Source organism: Aptenodytes patagonicus, chromosome 3 (genome assembly GCF_965638725.1).
Source record: "Aptenodytes patagonicus chromosome 3, bAptPat1.pri.cur, whole genome shotgun sequence".
Lineage (NCBI taxonomy): Eukaryota > Metazoa > Chordata > Aves > Sphenisciformes > Spheniscidae > Aptenodytes > Aptenodytes patagonicus.
In genome coordinates, this window is record NC_134951.1 from 105,541,690 (window position 1) to 105,551,597 (window position 9,908).

Sequence of the window (9,908 nt, forward strand, 5' to 3'; positions counted from 1 at the left end):
CGCGTCGGCGGGGAGGCAGCCGGAGCGGCAGCGGCCGCCTCCTTCCCGGGGTGGGTCGGGCAGGGGGGTTCTGGGAGCCGCCGGGCCGGGCCGGGCCGGGCCGGGCCGGGCCGGGCCGGGCCGGGCCGGGCCGGGCCATGGGGAGGGGGTGGCAGCCGATCTTCCTCCGGGAAATGGCGGCGCGGCCCGTAGGCGCCCGTGTGCCGGCCAGTGGCTCGGCTTGTCCCTGCCCTGCCCTGCCCGGCCGGCGGGGGCTCCCCGGGCCGCGGGCTGCCGACGGGGCTGGTGTACGGTCGCGAGCGGGTGGGTGGGTGCCGGCGCGGCGCGTGTAGGGCAGGTCGGGACGCGAGTCCCTGGCCCTCAGGCTCGGGGCCCGCCCGGCGGCTGCAGGCTGTGCGCAGCCCCGAGGGCTTCCTCCTCGGCCGCGCTAGGCGGGATCCTGTAATCCACCGGTAACCTGAAACGGAGCTGCTGCGGCAAAAATAAATGCATCTGCACTAACGGCGCATTCATCGAAGATGACGCGAAAACGGGGTTTTGGCCTCCGACGCAAGAGGATGAGAGCCCAAACGTGCACTTCACCATAGTGCGATGCAGTTTGATAGGAGTGGCCGTGGGGCTGCCCTTAGAAGTGCTTCCTCTGTCTCTGCGCTGCTCCTTTTTTTTTTTTTCTCCCAAAGTCTTTTGGAAATGATGCTATTGAATGTACTTTTGTCTCTCGCTAGATATGGATAACAGGAAGGATGAAAAAAGTAGGACACTGTGTGCAACTTCACAAGAAGGGCTGAAAGTCCAAGGTAGGCATTGCTAATCTGTTCCCACGCTGTGGTGTTATGTGTGTTATCCTTCATGTCAGTTACCACGTTTGACCCTGATGTTGAGCATTGTCCCTTGCTAATGGTAATAGACCATGGCACACTGGAAGAGGGGGAAAAACCACAACCAACCCCTCAAAATAGGGGTTCATTGTGTTTAAGTTCTGTGAAGAGTCGTTTTTGTAGACCATAGTTACTACCACGCTTGTCACTGTTGCCTTGTGTTATCCTAAGAAAAAGAAAAAAGGAAACGAAAACGCAGTAGAAGCAGATCATCGTCCATTTCATCCACATCGTCTTCTAGCACTATATCCACTTCTTCTTCCTCATCACGCTCATCATCAAGGTCGTCTTCTTCAAGTAGCAGAGGTAAGCTACCTCCATGCATACACGTGATGTTTACCAGTTTTGATAGCACTCCAGGAATCATTTAAAGCTTATTTTAAATGTGGCTAAACCACCATGAAATGACAGCGTAGAATACCAGTGCTGCATGTTCAGAGTGTTTCCCTCATAACCCTTTCCTATTGCTGTGTTAAGGTACCTCTTTACACACAGTATGCAATGTTCTCGAGTTAATTTTAAACAACTTCAAAATAGAAAATGCCATTCAAAGAAATGTAACAATTGTAACAATGTGCTGTATATATTTAAAACTCTGTATTCATTATACTTTCAAAACACAGATCTTTTTCTACTTCACCCATCTATCTAGACCAGAGTTGGGGTTTTTGATTTAGTCTGACTTTGGTCTTGACACTTCAAGCATTTAACTTTGAGGGCTCACGTGAAGTTTATTAATACCAATGACCAAGTTCAATGGGGACACGTATGCAAGCATTGCAGGACTAAGACTTTCCATACTAAGCTGCTGCTTACTTAGAGGACTTGGGGTAGATACTATCTGGGAGTAAGTGCAGATTTTTTCTACGGGTATAACTTGTGACATCGAGGGGAATGTATTGCTGATTATATCAGGACTGCATTCTGTATCAAAGTATTTGGTATCACTGCAGGTAAAGTGACCAAATTGCCATATTTCAATAAAATGTGTCAGGCTAAACACTGAAGTGTATTTTATCCTTCTTTTACTCTGACTGGGAAGAACTCTAGTATGAACTAAAGTTCTCCTGATGAAAAGTCTAACTTCAGGGTCAGCTGAAACGTCACCATCTGGCTTAGGACCTCATATTTGTGACTGTGTATTCCACAGTGTAACAAAGACTTAGTTCTGCTTCTCTTGAAGCAGATTTACACCTGTATGGAAATATTCCTTGTTCTCATACTTCAGTGGCTTGATTCAATGTATCTGACATAAATAAATTCTGAAAATATTCAAACCTATGACCTCATACATTTGACGGGGGGAGGTCTTCCTTTCTTCTTGAATGAATTTTATCCCATGTGATATACTCTGAAACTTCTAAAAAGAATTAAGATGTCATGTCAGACGCTGACTGTGAACATGCTTGGCGTGCTCTCTGGTTCATCTTTTGGAGAGATGTCAAGAAACATGTATCTGAGGAAAAAAATCATTCTGAATTAGGCTCAAGTTGTCAATCTGCATGCTCAGAGATTTGCTAAAACTTTACAGCTAAAAGTTCCCTAAGTTTTCCCATTCACAGGGGAGAGCAGACGATCTAGCAAAAATGTCCTGCAAGGGCATGTTTAAACAACTCTCTTTACTCCATCTAGACAAGACAAGACGTGAGCTAAGACAGATATATAGGTGTAGGTAGTTGCCGCTATGGTGAGGGAGTGAAAAATCGTTCTGTGATTTTCAGAGCAAGGAATAATGACCTTAAATTGCAACAGGAGGGATTTGAATTAGATCTAGTAAAAATACATCCTAGCAGCAGAACAGTGGAATAGCTTGCCTAACCTGCAGTTAAAGACCTTGAATGACAAAGGTTGCCCCAGTCTTACGTGTCGGGTATAGCAGGAGTGGAGTTAACATTCCTTGGGATAGCAAAATGGAGATTTCTTCCGTCATTTTTTTATCTGTGTGTCTCTTTTCTTATTTAGCGAGTGCAGCTGTTAGACACTGGGCAGTGACTGGGAAAACCAAGAGGAGAGTAGGGGAAACTGTATCCTGCTCTCTTGGGCTGTATGCTCTACCTGTCTTCTCCAAGCTTGCTGGTAACATAGGTTATATGGAAAAATGAAGCTAACTTGAATGCAGAAAGGACACACTTTGTTGTGGAAAAAGAGACATCAGGATATAGAAGCTGGGAATGGAGCTTGTTCGGTGGAGCTGGGGAGGGAGTTCCCCTCAGACAGAAGACATGCAGGCGAATCAGTGCTAGAACTAGGGAGATAGAGTGGCTGAGTATGGAAACAGATTGAGCTAGTGAGGAGGCCAGATGGTGAGGGATGGCAACTCAGAAAGAGCGAACAGGAGGAAAAGATGGCCTGGCTTAGCCTAGGAAGTCAACAGTTCAGTGCAGAAGTCTAGAGAAGTTCTTCTAGGGTTTGTGGTCATGAGAACCGTGGCTAGGATGGTGGGAGATAAAACCGAGTCTGGAAGAGATGTGGGCAAAGGGATAAAATTGGGCAAGTGTCTGTTCACCATAGTGTACTGATTTTCAGAGTCTGAAAGGAAACCCAGTGTTCTTGAATGTACCCCTTCCCCGATATTGGCAAACATTTGTAAAAGCCCTCTGGCCAGGTATGCCATCCCCTGTGGGCGCTTAGTCCAGTCCGTTGTTACCAAGAGACTGAACGTGGTGATAGAATTACCATTTTCATCGTTTCTTCTGACATGCTTGTGCTGCATTGGTCATTAGGAGGCCAAAATAAGATTGCTTGGGCAGCCTTACCTTAGACTTTTCTAACTTTTGAGTCTGGCTGTGCTCTGGTATATTCCTATAATGTTATCTTTTGCTTGGAATTTATTGTAAAGAAACTGCAGAGCTGATAGCTTGAAGGCAGTCTGTTGGAAGACTAGTAAGCTGTTTCACAGTCTCTCCAGGTTTACAGTCCCATAGTCAAAGCTGGTGCTTCAAAATTGCCTTCCTCATATACCAGTCACAGTGTAATCTTTAAAATCTATGATTGGCTTATAGAACTTGTGAGTTTCTGCTTTACAAAATTTACAAAAAAACTTGAAGCTGGAAGGTGAGCTAAGTAAGTACGAAAAGTTTTTCATGTGCCTTGAACAGCGATAATATTTTCAGTGGTTTGTCAGCCCCAGCGGTACTTTTTGTTGCCTCCTTTGAGAGTCAGGATCCCTGGCTATAAAACAGATATTGGCAATCAGTTGAGCACAGCTGCAGAAAGAAGAGATAAGTATTGTCTCTTAATATAATATATTGGTATAAGTAGTCACTGAGTAAATCAGGTATTTTCAGTTTCGTTGTTAGACCAGTAAGTGGCAGTAAGTTAATGTGTTGCTTTTCTCGGGGTTAGTTTCAACCAGTGTTAATATATATATATATATATATATATAGCTGAATTAAAGCATTTTCTTCTTATGTTTTACATTTCTATATGCCTTATCTGTAAAACCAAATGCCTTTTTCAGAATGCTAAACTCCTAGGGTTTGATTTTGTTTTGTTTTGTTTTTTTTTTTAATTTTAGATTCTCCTAAGTCTAAATCAAAGAAAAAGAAAAAAGAAAAACACAGCAAAAAGGTAAACATTTACAAACAGCAATAAGTAGTTAGCAAACAGAAAATAGTTCTTCATATTTCGATAACCTTAAATGTCATGTAAGATGTAATGCTTTTGTCTGTGGCTATGTAAATCTGAATCATGCTTTTAGGGTTACAGTAGGTGAACTGATAAGTTGGCATATACTTGACTGTATACTAAAGGAGAAATAATTTAAAGGCTCCTTTTGCCAATCATTGCTGGTCCAGCTAGAGTTTAGAGTAGTCTCTGAAGAAAAGAGAAGTGGGGAATCTTGATAACTTTACAGAATTTGTCAGAAGAAACAATTTAGAGAGAGTAGTAGGTTCTTGCTGTAGTAATTTTTCTTTTTCATTTTATTAGGACTTTCTGTTCAGTGATTTTATATATTAGGGTTACATTAAAAGAGAGAGAATAGGGGATCAGACCATTTCTGTTTCTCAAGATCTCAAAGGTTGCTAACCCTGCTGCGTTACTTCCTGTGTACTTCAGATAGTACCTATTCAGCAGTGGTAAGGGCAAGCGGTAGTGGCTGTCTTGACTAGCCAGGGCATTGAGAGCTACTTGTGGATTTCCTTTTTTTGCCCTTGTGAGTCTGTAAGCATAAGAGTATATGTCTTATACTTGTAGAAAAGGAAAAAAGAGAACAAAATGAAGAAAAAGAAAGAAAAGAAGAAAAAGAGAGAGAAAACAGGACCTGTCCAGCTTTCTAAGGTATGCTTGTGTGAGTCTGAAGTCCTGCTATATTTCTCATCTACACACTTAATCTGTCCTGTCATAACAATGTTTATAACACCACCAGTTTTGTCATCAGCAAATAGAAACCTGTCTCTATTGTATGGACAGTTAGGAAGTATAAAAGATTGTTGTCTGTAATTTTATTTAAGATTTGTAACATTACAAAATAAAGCAAAGCTTATGTCTTTCTAATGTGTAATCTCATCTTAGTTCTTTAAAAACAAAAAGAAGAATGAAAACTACAGCATGATAACCGGAAAGAAAATTAAGATGAGAATAAAGAAGACTAAGAAGGATAAAGAGGTAAGAGTTAAAATAGTCTATATATCCCTAAGGGATAATACTGTATATTTTAATATTTTTCTAAGAGTAGTCTTTTGTAGAAGGGTAGATCTTACAGTTAGGAGTTGTAAATTGAGTGTAGCTTTTAATGTGGCTATAATGCCATCTGAGAAATTTTAATTCATTCTTTTGGCAGGCTTTGTGTTATGAGTGGGCTTGGAATACTCAGGCATGAGTAGATAAACCAAAGGATGCTTGTGCACATTCTTAGAATTTCAGTCTGTAATGTTAGCTGATTTGTGGCTTTCTCTGTTGATGTAATTTGCACTGTTTTTAATTGTCCTCATCTTCTTTCGGTCTCTTGTGATCAATTGTGGCAATTGAAAACACAATACTGTGTTTTTCTAACGCATGTGAGGCTAGCCATTATTTAGAGAGGAATTAAAAAAAGATGATAGTAGTAGTAGGACCACATGCTCATGCATTCTCTCAAAGCAGTCAGATGTTTTTTGCTGAGATACCTGGAGAAATAGATATCACGAATAGCATTTTGTGCTATTGCTATGGGTGTTTGGTCTCGGCACTTAAATAATATGTTCACTCTCTTCAGCAGTTTCCACACCTTAGAGTGATCTGCAGAGGGCTTCTGGTACTAGTCAGTATGTGTTAAAAGAGTTACTTCGCTGAGGTATCCAGTTTGGCAGATTCTGATTCAGCCGTAACAGTTCATTCTATAGCTACCAAAGCAGACCTGAGCATTCCAAGTTAAATTTGATCAAACATACATTATCTTCTTTCTGTGGCACTGAAGTTTGTGTTAAATTATGCTGAATGCTTGCTAGTCTTATCCCAGTAACCTGCTTGTTACAATATTTGATGTCAAATATTTGATGTTGGTCCCTTTTTGATGGGTGTCTGTGGTCATGAACATGCTGAATTGAACAACACCCATTCTTCGCAGTAGTTTAAGATTCAATGATTGTTTTATAAATTGTGATTTTAATAACAGTGGAAACAAGTGTTTTGACTGTTTGGGCCATCTCTTATGTAAAGAAAGAACCTAAATTCATGGTTCCCTTTCTGTTATGCTGCAAACTGCTGCTTATGCATAGAAAAAAAATACTTCCCAAAGCACAAGACTTGCTGTGTGTACAGTGAAAGTTGCCTCAGACACCAGAGAATTGCATCTCCTCTGCTTGTGAGTTCTCTCCTGAGCAGGCTATGAGCTACATGATGACAACCCAGTGGAGCCTCCACAGGGAGCCACTTAAAAAATGTATCACGAAATAGTGACAGTGACAGCTTGTCTCCTATAGCATCACTCCTGAGTACTCATTGCCTTGCACTTCCCCCAGACACGCGCACCTCACTTGTAGCTAGTCTATCTAGCTGTTTGAATGCGGTAGCGTTTGTTGTGCAGCATGCTGAGATGTGAAAGCCCCACAGAAAGCAGGGTTATGCAGCCTTGGTCCACTGAGTACAGGTCTGTTAAACCGCTGCCTCTGCTTTTCTGCTCTACAGAGAGACCGGAACCGTGCAGAACTCCTTGAGTTTCTGAACTCTGCCTTATAATGGGAAGAGTGCTGACCAAGGACTTGTAAATATACCAAGCCAACGATCATCATGCCTAGCAAAACACTAAAGGGAAACTCAGGGAAAAGGACGCCAAGTTTGACAAGACCAGACCCTCCTGCTGAGAAGATAATCGGGATGTCCTTTTTTTAATGGCAAAATGAAGAGTAACTGATAACTTGTTAATGAAGATCCATGTCCTCCTTTTGAGATCCTAAGGTAATAGCCAGGCTGTGGTGTTTTAGAAGAGCCTAAGAGTGTGTCGTTGACAATGATAAGAAATGACACACTGAAGTCCAATAATGTAATTTCTATTCTAACTGCATGCAGAATGCACTCTTAATTTCAAATGTCTTAATGTTTCTAGTAGTTTAAGCAAAGCAGAGTATTTGTAAATGTCTATTTGAAAGATGAGGCGTTTCTATATGTATATTTTTTCCAGTAGTGGTTTTACTTGTCCTAAAGAGCAAGTTGACCTTTATAAATAGAACATGCTTTTACATAAATGATTTTTTGACAGTTCATTCACTAATACATTATTTTCTTTCAGAGTTTGAGGTACAATCTTTCCCTGGACAGGTTATTGCTCTCTCTCACTAGAAAGTGTGACGGTAAAATACTCTAGAGCCGTAATGGTAGCTGAATGATTTTTATCCTAAAATAGAAGCAGGAAAGGTCTCTGGTTTTGTTTGTGTATCTGGATCAGCTGTTCAAAGGCAGCTCACAATAGATAGTTTACCCCCTGCATCTGGAGTTGCAGTTCCTAGACCTAAAAACTCTGGAGTTCTGGCCTGCCTTTCTGATCCCATGAGCTGTGTATCAAATCTTCCTCCGTCTGAAGTGCAGCAAGACACATATCGCATATCTTAGTCTAATGGAAAGAGAAAGAGCCGTAGGAATGATGCCGAGGCAGGCAGTGACAGTGACCCTCCAGGTGTGTTGACAGGCCACTGTGAGATGAGACAGGTCTGGATATGCAGCTGGACCCCGCGTAACTTGTGTGTGTGTTAGCCGTGGTAGTTTGCTCAGTGCTTGCTCACTTCCTTCAAAAGCCTTGACTTTTGGTTACCCAGCAGGCCCCTGTGTACATAACCAGGATGTGGGAATTCCACCTGAGTCCCTTGTGTAGCAAGTTCTGCTTGGGAACCACAGTTTAGGAATGCCTGAAGAAAGGAGTCAAGGGTAGTTAACTTTGACAACAATATCAGGTGTACAGTGGTCAGAGTGTGGGGAGTTCATTAAAGAGCAAACAAGCAGAAAACTCTTTGTGTCTGTGTTTGCCATGGTGTTTTAAGTAAATCTGAAGATTTGTACCATTGCTCAAAGGATAATTTTAAAACTGTTTTGATGTGTGAAACCTTCTGAAGGTGCTAGAATCCTGTTTTTTCCCTAGTTTTTTTTTGTGAAACATTTTGCAATTGTTGCAGAGATGTAACTCTTTAGAGACGAAAGCCCTGATCCAGAAGAGCAAGTCCTTACAACCTTAAGAACATAAAACATGAAAACACATAGGTAAGAACTGGAGTTTACTTGACTTTTAACCTGGTGATGGAAGCTTTTTTTGGAAGCACTGTTCTGAAATGTCAGTAGGGGAAAAAACAAGCAAACAAAAAAAACCCTCCTCCTTTTTTTTCATGGGGATCATGCTTTGATTTATGCTACTTTGGTATCTTCTAGCTAGTGATGCCAAAGCATCTTGCCTAGATAAGCAGCTTTTATCTCTGGAGTTCTCTTAACAAGGTTAATCCCAAACACACTCTTAGAAGACACTAACATCCTTGCCATTCCCTAGGTTGTATTTTATGTAAAGATAGTATCACTTCCTGAAAATTTTTTGGGGGGGAGGGAGCGGAGTAGAAATTTGGAAGATAGAAAGCAAATAGGAATGGGAAACCCAGAGATCACACTTGTAAAGAACTGCATTGGTTGGAAGGTTCAGACTTAATTGAAATAATCTTTTTGCTGCCTTATTCAAGATCGGTCAAGATCATAAAAACTCCTTCACTGTTCCATGCTAGTATGGAAAAGGCAAAGGACCTTTTAGTAATACGATGTGGTCTGTTCCTCTTTTAGGGTTTTGGTAGTTGCCAACTCTGACTATACAAAAACGAGTCAGACCACTTTTTCTTTTAAAAAAAAAAAAAAAGAAAACTTTCTATTTTTGCTGTTTCGGGACAGAGGAATTTTTCCTGTTCAGTTTTGACATGCTGGATATGCTTTGGTGATGCTTTAAAGTATTTCTATGCCAGTATTTACTTCTAAGCTATCATTTCTTTTAGAAAGCCAAGCTGCTTAAGTTCTGTGGCAGTGATTCAGTTTTATTCTCTCCTGCCCAGTCAGTTTTAAGTGCTGTCTGAAACTTCCCAGCAGTTGCTGCTTTTATAAGCCTCCTTTTCTTTCCTACCCATCTCCATGTAGATTCTTGGGTTTCTAAAGAGGTTTGAGTTCATGTTGCATCCTTCCCTCCCCCATCTTTCCCCACAAGCACTGAGATCACGTGCATCTTCTTGGGACTGAGTATCTTTGAGGCTGCGGTTTGGAGCTGGCCAGCAGATTCCGGTCTTCCTAGCGAGCACAGGCCCATACAGCCAGAATAATTGTCCATGTCTTGCCGCTTCAGGAAAGAAGTTAATTTTGTTGACCTTTTCACTAAAGCATAGCTTCTTAATACTGCTTCAGATTACTATTATGGCAGCTGAACCAAAGGCTGAACCAGATGTGAGGGTTATGACAGTAAGGTAAGAGATGTAGAGAAATGTGATGAAATACAGATCGAGAAATTTGCATGAGGGAACTGTGAGGCAGCGTGGGATGTTGATCTGATATGCAAACGGCTGATAGAGAGCCTTGCTACCAGGTCTCAAAAAAGTG

General features: G+C 41.6%; 1 protein-coding gene across 1 annotated transcript; it reads left to right on the plus strand.

Annotated features, from left to right (window-relative positions):
- LOC143158507 (uncharacterized) lies at window positions 1–7,543 on the plus strand. Its single transcript, XM_076334520.1, has 7 exons — window positions 1–50; window positions 726–797; window positions 1,050–1,184; window positions 4,396–4,448; window positions 5,076–5,159; window positions 5,394–5,486; window positions 6,987–7,543. Exons 2-7 carry the CDS (start codon window positions 728–730, stop codon window positions 7,035–7,037), a joined length of 486 nt encoding a protein of 161 aa, XP_076190635.1. The 5' UTR covers window positions 1–50; window positions 726–727; the 3' UTR covers window positions 7,038–7,543.
- Window positions 7,544–9,908: the final 2,365 nt, after the last annotated feature.

Bases quoted from the DNA above. Each gene is read 5' to 3' on its own strand.
- LOC143158507 (XM_076334520.1), top strand. From the start codon at position 728: ATGGATAACAGGAAGGATGAAAAAAGTAGGACACTGTGTGCAACTTCA. The intron at 798-1,049 runs GTAGGCATTGCT...TGTTATCCTAAG, and splicing joins AGAAGGGCTGAAAGTCCAAG to AAAAAGAAAAAAGGAAACGA. The intron at 5,487-6,986 runs GTAAGAGTTAAA...TCTGCTCTACAG, and splicing joins AGACTAAGAAGGATAAAGAG to AGAGACCGGAACCGTGCAGA.